Raw genomic sequence first — 16607 nt, 5'->3', positions numbered from 1 at the left:
GGAGGGCGCCCTTCAAAGGTTATGCAGGCTGCTGATGAAGGGTGCACCTGTGCAAAATAATGCTAACAAAAATTCAATAATAAACATACTTAGGAATCTCAAATCTTTTTACAGTAAAGGAAAAAAGTATTCATTGACTCTTGAACTTTAATCCTCTGCACACTTTTATTTTTTATATCACTGGGGCCCGTTGAATACTCCCCGGCTACAAAAGATCATTAATTCATTCCTTCTGATCTTTATTGGTTTAAAAGTTGTGAAAGTTAGAAGACCAAGATATGCGAGAGAACGAAACTGAGAAAATAAGTTAAAAGTGTTTTATTGGACATATATAATGATTGGTACATTTCACTAAATTCTATCTATTCTTAACCGTTGTAATGCTATCATTTTAAGAAAGGGAGTTGGCAATAAAAACGAGTTAGTTTGGCAATGAAATCTAAATTAAATTTTCCAAACAAGTACAACTCATACATACTCGCTCATTGTAACAAACTGATCATCTTTGTATGCCCACAACATATTTTGAAGAGTAACGTATTTGGGCCATGCAACTATGGCAAGTTACTTATAAAGCCTGTTATTATTAAAAATAGAAAACACTTTATCTATAAAGAAAAAGAAAAAGAACAAAAAGAAGAAAAAAGGGCGAACACCTTTTTGGAATTAAAAAATTCACAGGTTAGTTTTCTTATATTACTAACTACATTTTTAATTTGTTTATAGGATTAAAACAATCCTACGGTTCCAACAACCAAGGTAGACATTGCCTTTAAGCAGCTCTATGAAATGGGCCCAGGTATAAAGACGTGCAAATCTTGTGCGTATTCAAACATTATTTATTTTTGTTGTGCCCGGTCCCTATGAGTTTTCACGCGTGAAGGAAACAAACTCGTGCACGGGTCAAACTGTTTTGAAGATGGGCCTACCTTCGCTCGGCCCCAGCGGCCAGTCTATCCAGGACCGCTGAGATGGGCAAATCGCTTGAACAGATTCTTGTTCAGGAAGTACGTCACGTATGTAGTGTATAGAAATATGTTGCAGTGTGAGTGTGATGCATGATGGGCCTGCGCATTATTAAACCAATGAGCGTTGCATGATGCGTTTGCCCATCCCAGCGCCTTTGGTTAAAGCAAGGCGCTGGGGGCGAGCGAAGTGCCTACCTTGGACACAAACGTGCAGTGGCGTAACTGGACAATGGGAATCTTTTGAACGCTAGGTGGCAGCAGACTTACTAGGTAAATCTGTGGTGTTTCTGAGCAAGCTCACAATTCCAATAGTTTTGATTTGAAACAGACTTCACGAGAAATAAGATGGAAGCCAATCAACAACTGGGGGTAGATTACGCCATAGAAGAAAGGCTTTGTATATCATTATTAGATGCCTACTAAGAGTAATAACACTACTGGTTATAAAGCACTTATCACACCCTATAATTATAGAACTAAGATTAGCCAAAGAACTAAGATTAATCTGAACTGCAAGTATAGTTGCTAAGTAGTGATGTCATAACACAAATCACTCCGTTAATAATGATGAAATTAATTGTCTTGCGGTGAGCTTTATTGCTTTGTGAAATCAGCCCCTGTAGTTTAGAGGTTGGGTACAAAACAAAAGAAAATCTTATTGAACTTTCTCAACCACGAAGTCACTGTAAAACCAGGTACGATCTGCCTTGTAAAGATCTCGACTGAGGTCCATTTGTGGCACAAGACGATCGGCCAGCGAGTCCAGGCGATGTCTACAGTTCAAGAAAGTCCAGTATGCGAGTCTGGCTCCCGGGTTCGACACCTGTATGACAAAAAAAAATTGATTAAGAAAAGCTCAAGTTTGAATACAAACCTTAGACGCACCGAACAATGTGCAGTGGCGTAATTAGAGGGTGGGAACTTTTGAACGCTATGTGCAGCACTGAGCAGACGCACCAGGTAGTATGTGTTTCTGAGATTGCTCACAGTCATTTCCAAGAACAGTGAGTTAAAATGGTAACTGCGGCCGTCTGAGTCCCATGCACAAAGTATTTCATTGCATGGGGCTGAAACATTATTTTATGATTCAGTTTGCTTGTTTGTTTGTCTGCTTCTCGTTTTTGGGTGCTTTTTAGTTTATTTTGTGGAAAGAAGGTTTCTGAGCGACGGGGTGGGGGAGAGAGAGCGCAGCTGGTTATTCCAATGAATGTGAGAATCAGCGCATGAACAGTGTCGGTGTCGCATGTAATTGTATCCTCTAGATGCACTATCCGGAGAACATTATTGCATATGCAATATTGTCCGCCGGACGGTTTTGCATAAGCAATCGTGTCCGCCCGGACGCTGCTGCATAATGCTATTGTGTCCGCCCGGACACATTTGCATATGCAGTTGTGTCCGCCCGCGCAAAACCGTCCTTGCAGTAAATTAAACGCGTTCTCCATTTGTTTACAAGCTACTATGTGCATGTCATGAAAGACATGGGAAATGTTCGCCGTGGTACAATGTGTTCGCAATCATAAAGTAGAATACGTGAAAATTCATGCTGCATAATTACACGCTGGTTCAGTACATGCAGTGTACAATCACGTACATGTCCACCGGACGGTTTTTGCATAGCCCCGGACACCCGCGCATATTATGCAAAAGTGTCCGGAGCGGACAGTATTGCATGGCGGACACAATTGCATCTGACACCGGTGTAACCGACATTCAAAACGTGCAGCTAAATTGTTTGCCTTTTTCGAAACCACGGCTTTGAATTGAATTCATCTTCAGGCTCCGTCCGCAGCAAGGAGCGCGTACGCAAAGCACGCGGAATTATTGTCACGACAGCCGCGGCTTGAGCCGAATCCTGAGCCGAAAGGGAATGGATTCGAAAAGGGCATTACTATGTCCTGTAGGACGCCGATTGCAAGAAGCAAGCGTCAAATTAATAATAACCCTTGAGGGCGCTGTACATCATGTAAAGAACTTACTCGAATCAAAGACTTGTACAAGTTTTCTGCTACGTCTAAAGGAAACCACTCAAACAGATCAGATAGATTGAACGCGTCAAAACGCAGATCACTGCAATCTGCGACTTCATCCAGATACACAAATAAATCGGCATGCAGTAACTGTATTCGGTCAACCCGCTGTCGCAAGAGGGCGTAGTTCTCTCTCTTCAGGTAGTCGGGGAGGCCGTTTTTCCCTGTGATTTGTCCTGTCAGTATATATTCTTCGAAGAAGTTGTCAGTTATGGGCACCTGTAGGGTCAGAGTGGACACGAAGAAGAGGAAAACATACACATAAATGTTAACTTTCGAAAGTTTCAATGAGTTCCAGATTGTTGTAACCTACTAGCCAGAGTTTTGTATCAGAGAGAGATAATAGATTTGGCTGTGCAGGAGTTTCTAAATTTCCGTCCACCCATATTATGGCAAACTGTGTACACACTGCTTCTGATAGCGCCCTCTTTTGAATCATCCTTTTACAGCCCATGTTAATTTCCCATGAGGCGGACAGAATCTTCGGCGGACATAATTCCCTTGGACCTAGGCTAAGCCATTCTATTGGTATAGTAAACAAAACGCATTACACAATTTCACAGATGTGTTGTTTTATCCATGTTGGGATGCACCAATTCCCAAGTGAGAATACTGGTTTTTGACAAAATTACCAAAGGTGTTAAGTGTCATTTAAGGTCTAAAATGCTTTTTTGGACTATTCAACTTCCAGCCCTGCACCGTTTCTGGAAGGGCAGGGGGGCACCAAGACATTTTCCCAGGTATAGAGGGCACCCTATGAGAAAATGTCATTTTCTACCGGAGCCTTTCAGAATAGGGGGCATCGTAAAGTACCAGCCCTGAACTTAAAGGGGAAGTCTCACCTCCTGCAAACTTGTTGCATGCTTTTCAAGGAGAAACTCTGACACGTCTTTGACCGTGGTGTGGTCTACCAGAGACGGGTCTCGAGCCCGACCCAACATCATTCGAGAGAAGACCAAACGGTGAATAAATCGCCACAACGCGGTGTCCCAAACATTTATAAAGAAACTTCGCTGGTCCTTCACTTTGGGGATTCCAAGCAACTACAAAACAAACAAACTAGACATTAGGTTTTTAATAAAAGGTGAAAGGTAGACTAGTGAAGCATAATATTCGTAGTAAAGTAAAGTAGTGAAGTTAATAATGAAAATTCCAATAAGGATTATTTTTTATAAGTGCATTTAAAGGCACTGCACACGTTTGGTAATAAAATTGTCATAATACCAGTATTCTCCCTTGGTATCCCAACAAATGCATACAAAAACCTGGGTCACATTGGTCATTAAAGTTGCAAGAGAATAATGAAAGAAAAACAATTACTTTGTGTGCTTTCAGGGATGCATACTAAAATGCTTCAGCTGAAGTATTTTACTATTTAAGTGGGAAAATATCTCTTTCTCAAAAACTACGTTCAGAGAGAGCCGTTTCTCACAATGTTTTTGAATGGGAGACTTTTGGGACGCTTGGTGGCAGCAGACTTACCACGTAAAATCCGTTGTTCTCGGTCATGTGCGCACGCTCAGAATAACGTAAACAATGGAAATTTACCTGGTTAGTCTGCTGCCACCTAGCGTCTCAAAGTCTCCCATTAGCTCTCCGTTGCTCGTTACCTCTTAAAGTTTTTATGCCAACGAATATTTTGAGTAATTTTCAATAGTGCCCAGTGCCTTTAGTGCCGACGAACACATGGAATTCACCATTACCTTTGAAATTGTTTCCTTGGAGTGGACAAATGCACTCACACATGTTCGAAACAAATCAAAAAACGTCTCAATCTTCCCACAATGCATCACGCCCGAGTCTATGAAGGCCGCCCTGGCATCCCAGAATTCCCTGGTATCATCCGGTAGGAATGGCCGCAATTTACTGTATATCTGACCTCGGGTCAACAAACCGGATGTCGACGAACTCATGACGTCATCAAGTTGGAATCCCAGAAGCTGAGTGAATTCTTCGTATGGTAGATGCTTGATAGCGTGAATCTGAAAATAAAGGTAAACATTTTATGGATTTTATTATGGAAATTAATAGTGCATACTTAAATGACCTCTGGAAAATGCAGCAGTAACAGAGTTTCTCACACTAAGTTTAGAATATGGCGCACATACTATGGAGGGATATCAATTTATGTATTGTGGCATTAATTCCTAATTATTTTGAACCAACCTTCAGCGAGACGAGAGCTATCTGGGCGGGTGATATATCCACTGCAACAACCTTACTCGGGTTGTCCAAGAGTAAACCTATGGCGTTATCGCCAGCAGCGGCAATCGACAGGACCACCTCGCCGTCTTGAACGCCGAGTCCTCGGCGGAGAGTTCGGCCATCTTCCCACAACTACACGGAGAATGGTCATTGAAGTTGCATGAGAATCATAAAAGGAAAAACACATGTGTTGCATTACTTTGTGAACTTTCAGATGCATAGTAAAAGCCTTCAGCTGAACTCTTTTAAAGGGACACGTTGCCTTGGATCGGACGAGTTGGTCAAAACAAAAGCGTTCGTAACCGTTTTTTATATAATGCATATGGTTGGAAAGATGTTTTAAAAGTAGAATACAATGATCCACACAAGTTTGCCTCGAAATTGCGTGGTTTTCCTTCTACTGTGCGAACTAACATGGTCGGCCATTTATGGAAGTCAAAATTTTGACCCCCATAAATGGCCAACGTGTTAGTCGACGAGGTAAAAGGAAAACCACGCAATTTCGAAGCATGTTTGTGTGGATCATTGTTTTCTACTTTTACAACATCTTTCTACCCATATGCATTTTATAAAAAACGGTTACAAACGCTTTTCAAAGACCAACTCGACCGATCCAAGGCAATGTGTTCCTTTAATTGTTTGAGTGAGACATTACCTCTTTCGCAAAAACTATACTTCGTAGGGAGCCGTTTCTCAAAATGTTGTATACTATTAACTGCTCTCCGTTGCTTTTTATCAAGTAAGTTTTTATGCTGATTGTTATTTTGAGTAATAACCAATAGTGTCCTGTGCCTTTATCGTAAGCCTTTTAATACCTGGGAATATCGGACAATGGTGAAGTCTAGGTGCCGAGCGCTGGTTACTTTATTCGTGAAAAAGGCTCCAAGAATCAAGTTTTTGTATGTGGAGATGAAGCTGTTAGAATGAGAAAAGAAACACAATGAAAATGCATTTAGAATTTTATAAGCAGGAAGTTTTATTGTCTATAACAATAATAATAAAAGAAGTGCACTTGAACGTCTTAGGCAAAGACAAAGTTGTTATTCCATCTTCCATTAATAAGTCGCAGCTTCGACGACCAATTGAGTCAAAATTTTCACAGGTTTGTTATTTATCTACACCTAGTCAGAATACTGGTCTGTAACAAATATATTACCAATAGTGTCCTGTGCCTTTAAACAAAATCCCACCCACGAAAACCCCATAAACACCCGAATAAATACGTCAAGAACAGAGGTCAGCGTGAAGGTCGATGTATAAAAAAGCTGCCGAAAAATAATATATGCCTACACAGAAATAAGTTAGATAGACTAAACAATAGTAATATACTCGAGTTTCTCCACAAAATAAAACCAAGCAAATCAAAATAAAGTTTACCTTTTACAAATCGTCCAAAAGGCTGTAGTAGTCTTCATAGTTGGTGGCCACTCGGACGTGCAGCATAGGGTTATGCTTCTGTCGATATTCAGGTCCGCTCACAAGCACCAATGTCCACCAGGGCACCTGTATGTTCAACAAGCTTGGCCACTAGGGCGCTCTTTTCCCTCAAAAACAGCAATTGGGCTTTACAGAACCTGTTATCACGAATAGCATCGTCAAAACGATTTATGCAAGCGCCCCGCTTCAACCCCACTGCATCAAGATACCAGTACGTGTATTATGATAGAGAAGGGGTGTGTCCTTTTCTCTTTATGCACTTGCGTCGTCCAACGTTCTTGCTACAGATGGCATGATTTCATTTGGTACAATGGAAATCCTGCTTAAGGGCGTCTGTATGCAGTATTCACACAGTGTTAGTGTATGGAGCCTCTCTCCGGCGTTATTCACGAGCATCGAAGTGTGACGTCAGATTCAGGCTATAAGACTCCTCAATTATTATGATAAAGAGGTCGCAGCCAGCACACATACCAAGGGAGACCCATCACCCCTGCCCAACAAAATTAACTATAGGTGCTCAACAACTGGACACTACTTGAATAATTGCCCGACCTTATAGTTTGCTTTGTTTATCACAATATATAATCTTAAAACCTTGCTTTTTTTTTACTTCAAACTTTATGTATTTAAGATGACATAGGCCCTACAAAAAAATGGTTATATTTGCTGATTTGGTGTACAGAGTTTCAAGGACATTTTGGGAAATAACACTAGTGAAGGGGTGTTTTGACTTGGATGGTGACTAACTCGACAGGCCCAGTGACTTCCCATTATATTAGGTTAGGGAAGGATTAAAGTTCAAGAGTCAATGCATAATTTTCCATTTAATGTAAACAGTATTTTTTCGTGTATTTTCTTTGCACTGAATGCTATGGGAGTTTATTAAGTGGGGTGCACTCTATCGACCTTATAATTAATATCACGCTGTCACCATCTTGGTCATGTCCCCTGTTTCCGTAACAGTAGTGAATGCAAACATGGCACCAGACTATTATTTCGTCCAGCCTCAGTTTGGGTACAATGAGTTGGAATTGAAGTTAAATCAAGGTGGCCACACCGTGATAAAGGTCTATAACCGATGGAGGTAGAAATATATACAATCGTACTCGTGTCACGGTGAAAGGGAATGCGGCGTATGTGTGTAAACATTGGGTGTGTTCGATTAGGTGCCCCGTGTCGACCCCGCGGTGCTCATTCGGGTGAGCCGCCCCTGACAGAGCTAATCGAACGATCACACTCGCACTCTCGTGGTGACGTCAGCCTCAGGTGACCCGTTCCACTAGCAGGGCACTGGGGCTGACCCGGTGAGCCCCTGGAATGACGTCAAAGCTATTCGAACGCACCGTGGCAGACCGGGGTCGACATGGGGAAGATAATCGAACTCACCCATTATCAGCCAACATCTGCCCTAATCCTAGACTTGTCCCATGTCTTTAGCCGCATGGATGTACTTGGTTTTCAGAACCAGTCATTTCATCGGATACAATTATTTCATTGGATAAACGTGCAGTGACGTAAGCTTTTTATATTTTTGATTGGTCCGAGGTGACGTTTGACAGGTGCACTTTCGGTCGTCTGCATGCGAGTCTAGGTGAAAGGTGAAGATGGACGGGGATTGACCTAAGGCGTTATTCACGAGCCTTGAAGTGTGCCATCAGATGTGCAGGCTATCCTTACACTTGCGGAGAAGGTCAGATGACCAGTCTAGGTTAAACATGAAAGAAGTCGATTCAAAAGAGGGCGCTATATCATGAGCCGAACTTTTAACACAAACGTTGCCGATGCGGGCGGAGGACAGATTCTTCGAGTGGAAAGAATATCCTCACACCGGTTTAGGAAACTGTTAGTATAAACCCATGCCAAGTGAACTGCCAAAGTTTAGATTTATGATTGAAAGTGGGAAGTAAATCAACAGACTAGAGCAAGCTAGTCGAAACGTTGAGACCAATTCAGAACTGACTCCGCGGCAGTACACAAGCTAAAGTAGTAGTTCAAGTTTATTTTCTATACCATCCGCCCTGGTAATAGTTAAAAGCAGGACAGTTCTTTTCAGAACTGAGAAGTCTCCTGAACCCCCTATTACCTACTCCGCGGCAGTAGAATAAATGCAAGACAGTTCTCTAAGAACAAATTCTACCTGGCAAGTAGAAATACACATGGTGTTACCGCAAACCAAGTATATATTATTGATACCTCACCATGCAATGCCTCAAATCTTATACAAAACAACAGTGTTTTTACTATACTTTTAATATACCTCGTCTTAGATAGTATCGCAAGACTATTTTAAACTCATAGACATCAAACCTCTTACGACAGAGTAAGTATTGTGTCGTCACCGCAGTCATAATGTTAAGTCATTCACATCTGTACGGACGTTGCAACAAGATTTCTACATACCTTTATACAATAATAGAATATTGTTTCTTTTTAAATTCATTCTAACTGCTCATTTCCATAAAACAAATGTTTTTGTGTACCTTACATTATCAGCGTATGTGTTATGTTGGTGCGGTTAAGTATCGAAATGGTGTTTAAAGGTACTCGACACCTTTGGTAGTAATTGTTGTCATAGACTAGTATTCTTAGTTTATCACAACATAAAATAGCAAACTTGAACTTGTGAAAAAAGTGGACAAAACTGGTTAACATCGTGCGAAAGAGTAATGAAATAAAACACATGATTTCTGCACAAATTTGTGTGCTTTCAAATGTCCGCCCTAAAGTAATTTTTGAGTATAAACTACAATACTTCAGAGGGAGCCGTTACTCACAATGTTTTATACTACACAGCTCTTCCATGCTCGTATGTTTTATGCTAAAACAATTATTTTGAGCAATAAACAAAAGTATCCGATGCCTTTTCAAAGTAATGACAGATGAATGAAGTAAAGTAGTCACCAACAGATTGACACTTCCGTTTACGTCTTGAAGACCTTTACGGCTCCGTTGCCGTAATCGACAACAACAACCTTGCCGTGTTCCGTAACGGCCACCCCGATTGGGTACTGTAGCGCGTCCGCATCACTGTCCAACCTCCGTAAAAAGCATCCCTGTTGGTCAAACATTAAAACCCTGTTGTTCCAGTCATTGCAGACGATGATGTTGTCTTGAGTGTCGACCGTTAGTCCCGTGAGATACTTCAATTGCCCCTCTCCCTCTCCCGTCGAGCTGAAAGCTGCCAGGAAGTCACCCTCGGCGTTGAAGATTTGCACACGATGATTCTCCCTGTCAGAGACGATGATTTCATCTGTACTGTTCACGTCGATGGCGATGGGGCAGCGGAACTCCCCAGTGGCCTTACCGTAACAACCGATGTCTTTACGATACCGGAGGTCACTGTGGTTTGCCAAAAGAAATTAAACATTATTGTACGATTTGGTTCACTATATAGTGCGCCACCAATAGCTTATGTAACAATTAAAACTAACACACGTAAGTCCAAGTAAACACACGTACCTACATTGACAAAATATCCCTTTATCAAACATTACTATTTAATGTGAATTTGAACTGATGGTTAAATATCCATGATGCACTTTCAAAAAAGCTCTCTTAAAGACAAACGCTTGATGGCGCTCTTTGTTGTATTTAGCAAAAAGTGCATCCCAGTAATATACCCCCTGCATTGGTCGCCATATTTAATGAAATGCAAAAGGCTATGGCTGAGGTCGTGCTCATCTGTAGCGCATATCCTTTGTTAAGGAAATTGTTTTTAAAGATTGTTTTTAATTGATTGGTCAAGTTCATGAGATCGTGCGCAGTGCGAACACGCGTGCACTTTTCACCAAAGTTCAACACCAAAGATGGCGGTCAATGACGTCATGTGAAATAAATGGTGCATATCATGTGTAAAGTACACTATAAAAGTTGTGTTTAAAAATTGATTTGTCTACAATTTCATGTACCTGTCATACATATGGACTCGGTGGGTTCCATGGTCCGCAATGAAGATATTGCCAGCACTATTGACTGCCACACCACAAGGCCGACGTAACTCCGTAGTGCCAAAACGTCTTAAAAGTTGTCCGTCTCGCGAGCATAGAAGAACCTGGCACATACAAACACAAAATCAGATGTTCATATTTCTGTTAAACTAGTTTTTTGTAGCGCTTTATCGCACCATAAGTGCGCATCAAAGAGCTCAGTAACCGATTTCACGAAACGCTAGGAATAATCTTATCTCGAGTTAGGATGAGTAACCCGTCCTAACTTAGGTTGGGTTTATTAATGCGTCCTAACGTCTATGGTTTGAACTTAACTCGTCCTAAGTCCTAAGATTAATCCTAAGTTAGGAAGAGTTTGGTGAAATCGACGGCAGGATTGTCCCAGCAAGGTGTATGTGGTGCTTTTAGAAGTATGAAACCTATCCCATTCTGGCACCATGTAACGGTTCTCAAGGTGTTGTGGTGCACTATGATGCCAATAAAACTAGAAACACCGGGACGAATGTCTCTTTTCGATAAGTGCACTGGGTTCTTTTACGTGCGTTACACAACACACGGAACCCTTACGGCTTTAGCCCCACCCGAAGGACGCAACAAGTGTCTTGCTTTAATAAGGACACAAGTGTCACGACTGGGACATTGATCGTGGAGAAGGAATGGACTGAAAACCAATCACATGTAGTGTCCCGGTGGGATTCGAACCAGGGTCCAAGAGGTGGAATGTGAGGAAAGATACCACCTCGCCAACCCGAACCCAATCGGAGTTCTTTGTTTATAAAAGTAAAAGCTTGAAAAAAATTATGAACAAAATGTTTGTACATACTTGCTTGTTAATGTGGTCCGTTACAAGAATGTTTTCCTCATCGCCAACTAATGTGAGACCCAGAGGTTCGAACTTGCTCGGGAAGTTAGGAAAGTTCAACTGTTTCCTGTGGTTGCCGTTAAGATCAAAGATCCTAATGCAATTGTTTCCGGTATCAGCAACGAAGACATCACCATTTCTCCGTGACACAGCCACGCCCCACGGCTCCCGTAGCTTCGTGATGCAGCCTCCAGCTCCGAACTCCAAAACCCTCCGCGCTGTCTTGACGACGGCGATATCGAACGGGCTACCGGTGACTTGCCGTCCGAAGACGGCAACGGACAGGCGGTGTCGGCCTTTGCAGTTGGACCTGAAAACAATATCGTAGGTACCGTCCTCATTGTCTTTCACTCTCGCGATCCCCACCTCACCAGACGGGGAACACAGTTTAGCACTGACTGCGGCGCCCCCTGCTACCACTGCATTACCCGCTGCGTCTTTGGTCTCGAGACAGATACGTACGTCTTCACCCACTAAAACCTCAGAGGGGAGCACCACCTCAGATTTCAGACCGGACTGTGATGCAACGGCTTGGTGACAAAATAAATGACCTAGGACCAAACATCTGTTCATGTCTACTTGTCCGTTGACAAACCCGATGTGGCCGTTTTCCTCTAGTTTGGAGGTGATTTCGGTGTCGATTGTGTCTTTCATTTTCTTGGTCGTTTCTTTGTTGACGAAGAGCAGTGCAGTGTCGTTTCCTTCGGAGAGTAGATTTTCTGTTACGCTACACACGCTGCTCGTCTTGTCAAGAACCTGTCAGGGCAAGAACACGTTCAAGTCTATATTATAAGCTAAAACAGCGCCCTCATTTGGGGTCAAACAACTGACGTTGACGAATAAGGACACCAAAAATGCATTTGATAAATCAATAGTGTGTTGTCTCACTAGGTTAAACATAGCCATTTCTCTTCGTCACTACTAATCTATTTTTTGCTTGTGTCGTCCTCAGTTTAATAGCCTGGTAATTTTTTACTGAATCTTTACTGAAGTGTTACTGGACACTCCTAATGAATATATTTAATAACTAGTATTCTTACTTGTTGGACGAGTTCTGTCTCTGCGTTGAGTGCATCTCTCCTTGCAGTGAAACACTGGTCCAGTTCATCCACGGCTTCCTGCTCGTACCTCTCCAGAATCTCAGCCAGCCCCTCGGTTCTCTCCCTGATCTGCAACTCGGCACGGTTACGGTTGAGCAAGAGTTGTCTGTTGGTCTCCTTCAAGACACCCAAGTTGTCTCTTAAGGTGTCCACGCGGCACTTCGCTCGCTCTACGAGGCTGGTGAGGACGCCACGCCGTTGCTCAGCCGCCTCGTGCCGCTTGCGGTGTTTGTGCCGCGGCGGTCGGTGGATGGTCGCACGGCATCTGTAGCAAATCGGCACATCACACGTCTCGCAGTACAGCTCAAACTGCTCCCCGTCGTGTGCAGTGCACAGTTTCGCCGACTTGTCTAAGGAGTCCAGACGCACCAGCATCCCGCTAGTATGGTACTCGTCCACGGTGGTGAGGCGGTGACTGCGCGTCATGCGCAGCCTACGGTGCGCGTTAGCACAATCCACACACAAGAACTCATTGCAATCGAAGCAGTGGTAGGCAGCCTCATTGTCACATCCGTGACACGTGGGGGCGCTCGACGACACACGACGTTTCTGTTTGATGAAATCTATGATACCATTCACAAAGAAGTTATCTGCTAAGGAAGCCACGCCCCCTTCCCCCATGGTGTATTCCTTACGGCAAATAGGACATGATAGTTTACCATCATTCTTGCTCACCCAAAGTTGTAAACAGTTTGCGCAGAACGTATGCTGACAGGCAAGAACCTTGGGTTCTTTTAGGCGATCAATGCATAGAGGGCATTGCAGGAACTGTCTGTCTAGTTCCTCAGCTCTGAGTACGTTGGTGGCCATTTCAGATTGATGAGTTCACTGGGTCCACCAAGCCAGGTTGACAGACTCTATAACCTAGCTAGGAACCGTGGACAGATATCAAGGCGACAGACCACAGCTCCCTACGCTGTCTGACTAGTGATTTCACTATCATCTAAGTACGTTCATGGCCATGTCAGATTGACGAGTTCACTGGGTCCACCGAGCCAGGTTAACAAACAACCTAGCTAGGAACCGTGGACGGATATCAAGGCGACAGACCACACTCCCTGCGCTGTCTGACTAGTGATTTCTCCCTATTTTATACGCTGTCTGACTAGTGATTTTACTATCATCTAAGTACGTTCGTGACCATTTCAGATTGACGAGTTCATACACATGTGGCCGTGACACACACAAAAGACATTTATAAAGTGCCACTGCATCAAAAACACATCGCATTACATTGGGTTCAAAAACTGTTTGATACACTTCTTGAATTTGCATACAAAGTCAGATTCTCTGATTGAAATATTGAGTGCATTCCACTTATGAGGAGCAACATGGGAAAAGGTTTGACTTGATGCAGACTTGAGAAGCTTGACAGAGTTAAGTTCCATTAGGCGAGTAGATTTCACTATCATCTATTTTAAAATAATAAAAAAACACAAAATGGATAATTACATTAAAGGCAGTGGACACTATTGGTAATTACTCAAAATAATTATTAGCATAAAACCTTACTTAATAATCAGTAATAGGGAGAGGGTGATGATATAAAACAATGTGAGAAATAGCTCCCTCAGAAGTGACGTAGTTTTCGAGAAAGATGTAATTTTCCACGAATTTGATTTCGAGACCTCAAGTTTAGAATTTGTGGTCTCGAAATCAAGCATCTGAACGCACACATTTTCGTGTGACAAGGGTGTTTTGTTTTGTTTTCTTTCATTATTATCTCGCAACTTCGACAACCAATTAAGCTAAACTTTTCACAGGTTTGTTATTTTATGCATATGTTGAGATACACCAAGTGAGAAGCATGGTATTTAACAATTACCAATAGTGTCCCGTCTCTTTAAGGACAGTGAGTCTTAAACCATGAACTAATTCGGGAACTTTGGATCCATAGTGTTGGTGTATAGACGGGGAAACAAATCGTCAACGGATTTCGCTATAAGCATTTTATGCAACAAAATGAATTTCAGATGTGTTTCGCGCATGATATCAAACTGTTTTTCATTGCACTGTCCCATTTCTATTTTTACTAGAACTAGATTAAGAGCAATGATGTGAACGGTGAAGTATTTTGATGCGATCCAGAGGTTTGACTCATCATAAAAAGCTGCACTGAAAACTTTAGAACTGTAACATTAAACTCTGATTCACCACAGTATTAAAGGCTTTGTATCAACAGTATCAAATGTTTGCCCATACTCAACGAATGAATATTTTAATAATATTATAAATAACAAGTTTCAGCTTCATTTGTCGTCAAGTGTTTGGTAAAAATTTGAAAATGATTTAGCCATAAAATGTGATTAATTTATTCATTTATTTTCAATTATGTACACTTTCTATTCATTTATCGTTTTATTTTGATTATTATTAATAACATTTATATTATAATTTTAATTTGATACCCAAACATAATATAACTCTCTATTTCATTAATATCTTTATGTAATTAAACTCAGCCTGTCTGATCTTCACTTAGCCACAGTCTTTCCTTGACACTGAATCTAAAGTTCGTTTGCGTCTAAACATACTCCAAGTATAACGACAAACACCCATAGAGATATTATATTCCACACAGCGACATAGCAAGGAATTCCAAGATTGCGCGGAACGCAAACTATGCACAAGCATATGCTATGGGATGAGCCATGTTGACGTACATGTTGTATCATGTCGAATGTTAAAGGGTGCTTCAGCAAAATGTAAATGGAAGTTGAGCTGCCAACAATACATGTTATTTTTGTGTTCAATGTATAACCTTCGAGCGATGATCTATTCAAGGCAATATAATAATGCCTTTGGTTGCTGGAACCGTTCGAGTATTTTAATCATGAGAATATATTGATGCACATAACAATCAAACATTCAGATATCACCCAAAAAACGAAAAGAATATTTCCACGCAGGAAGACTATCCCACAATAGGATTACACAGTGCAATCCGAGAAGCAATACTGTCGTAACGCTTCTCAGATTTAAAGACAGTGGACGCTATTGGTAATTGTCAAAGACCAGTCTTCTCACCACTTGGTATATGTACGTGTCTCAACATATGCATAAAATAACAAACCTGTGAAAATTTGAGCTCAATTGGTCGTCGGAGTTGCGAGATAATAACGAAAGAATAACCACCCTTGTCACACGAAGTTGTGTGCATTAAGATGGTTGATTTCGAGACCTCAAAATTCTAAATCTGAGGTCTCGAAATCAAATTCGTGGAAAATTACTTCTTTCTCGAAAACTATGGCACTTCAGAGGGAGCTGTTTCTCACTATGTTGAATACCATCAACCTCTCATCATTACTCGTCACCAAGTAAGGTTTTATGCTAATAATTATTTTGAGTTATTACCAGTAGTGTCCACTGCCTTTAAATGTTGGGGCATAAACTGATAAGTTTGTACGTTATAGATGCTGTATAGGCCTCCCCAATCATCAGTTATTGTTGTCGTTAATGTTAAGAGTGATTACTCAATTTAAACCTGGTCCCTTTCACTCTATCAAAACCCATTTCTTTTAATTCGTGTTGACCTTTGACCCGGACATGGTTTCTATATGAACGACGTCATAAGCCAAAGTTTTAGGCGATAAAGCGAGAATAAAGAAATCCAATGGAAGCTTGTATATAACATCAGCCATACCATGCAACAAGTACATTTTGTGACTGAGTATCCTGGTCGTTTCTGCTTAGCAGAGAAATGTTGATCAGTACTTTCTGCTAAAAGCAGCTCTATGAAAATGGGCCCAGGACTCGAATGCAAAGAGCTCCTTTGTAGCAAATAAAACCTTAAAAAAGTCTGTGAATGCACGGCATCTCAAGAACTTCATAATACCAACATCTGGTGCTGTTATAACTATACTATACAATGAACATATATGGCAAAAAACTTACCAATAGCTATCATAGGCGACCGTAGAAGGCCATATCGGTGTGTGTCTAATGTCAAGCCAACACGTTTAACTCCTCATATCGTATTGATAACGCAGTGTATGAAAAACTAAAGATCGTCAACGCTCAAGCTGCACGTCCTCCATTGCAGAGAGACCAACTGCAAA

The 16607-nt window shown here is 41.6% G+C and overlaps 2 protein-coding genes across 2 annotated transcripts; both read right to left on the bottom strand.

Annotated features, from left to right (window-relative positions):
• Positions 1 to 720: 720 nt before the first annotated feature.
• Positions 721 to 6811, bottom strand: LOC139945077 (uncharacterized). Its single transcript, XM_071942330.1, has 7 exons — positions 6581 to 6811; positions 6019 to 6118; positions 5165 to 5335; positions 4702 to 4980; positions 3841 to 4041; positions 2948 to 3217; positions 721 to 1791 (listed from the first exon to the last, which is right to left on the bottom strand). Exons 1-7 carry the CDS (start codon positions 6616 to 6618, stop codon positions 1624 to 1626), a joined length of 1227 nt encoding a protein of 408 aa, XP_071798431.1. The 5' UTR covers positions 6619 to 6811; the 3' UTR covers positions 721 to 1623.
• A 1899-nt stretch (positions 6812 to 8710) lies between these two features.
• LOC139945147 (tripartite motif-containing protein 2-like) lies at positions 8711 to 16520 on the bottom strand. Its single transcript, XM_071942426.1, has 5 exons — positions 16444 to 16520; positions 12490 to 13961; positions 11411 to 12205; positions 10549 to 10691; positions 8711 to 9979 (listed from the first exon to the last, which is right to left on the bottom strand). Exons 2-5 carry the CDS (start codon positions 13357 to 13359, stop codon positions 9562 to 9564), a joined length of 2226 nt encoding a protein of 741 aa, XP_071798527.1. The 5' UTR covers positions 13360 to 13961; positions 16444 to 16520; the 3' UTR covers positions 8711 to 9561.
• Between the last annotated feature and the right edge of the window lie 87 nt (positions 16521 to 16607).

Source organism: Asterias amurensis, chromosome 12, assembly GCF_032118995.1.
Source record: "Asterias amurensis chromosome 12, ASM3211899v1".
Taxonomy (NCBI): domain Eukaryota; kingdom Metazoa; phylum Echinodermata; class Asteroidea; order Forcipulatida; family Asteriidae; genus Asterias; species Asterias amurensis.
Note: the sequence above shows the minus strand (reverse complement) of the source record. Positions and strands in the feature narration are given on the sequence as shown.

Excerpts from the sequence above, each read along its gene's own strand:
- LOC139945077 (XM_071942330.1), bottom strand. The coding sequence starts at position 6,618 with ATGAAGACTACTACAGCCTTTTGGACGATTTGTAAAAG. Across the intron at positions 6,119-6,580 it reads TTTTGGACGATTTGTAAAAG|CTTCATCTCCACATACAAAA; the intron begins GTAAACTTTATT and ends TCATTCTAACAG. Across the intron at positions 5,336-6,018 it reads CCATTGTCCGATATTCCCAG|TTGTGGGAAGATGGCCGAAC; the intron begins GTATTAAAAGGC and ends TTCTCCGTGTAG.
- LOC139945147 (XM_071942426.1), bottom strand. The coding sequence starts at position 13,359 with ATGGCCACCAACGTACTCAGAGCTGAGGAACTAGACAGACAGTTCCTG. Across the intron at positions 12,206-12,489 it reads AGACAGAACTCGTCCAACAA|GTTCTTGACAAGACGAGCAG; the intron begins GTAAGAATACTA and ends TTGCCCTGACAG. Across the intron at positions 10,692-11,410 it reads CGGACCACATTAACAAGCAA|GTTCTTCTATGCTCGCGAGA; the intron begins GTATGTACAAAC and ends TGTATGTGCCAG.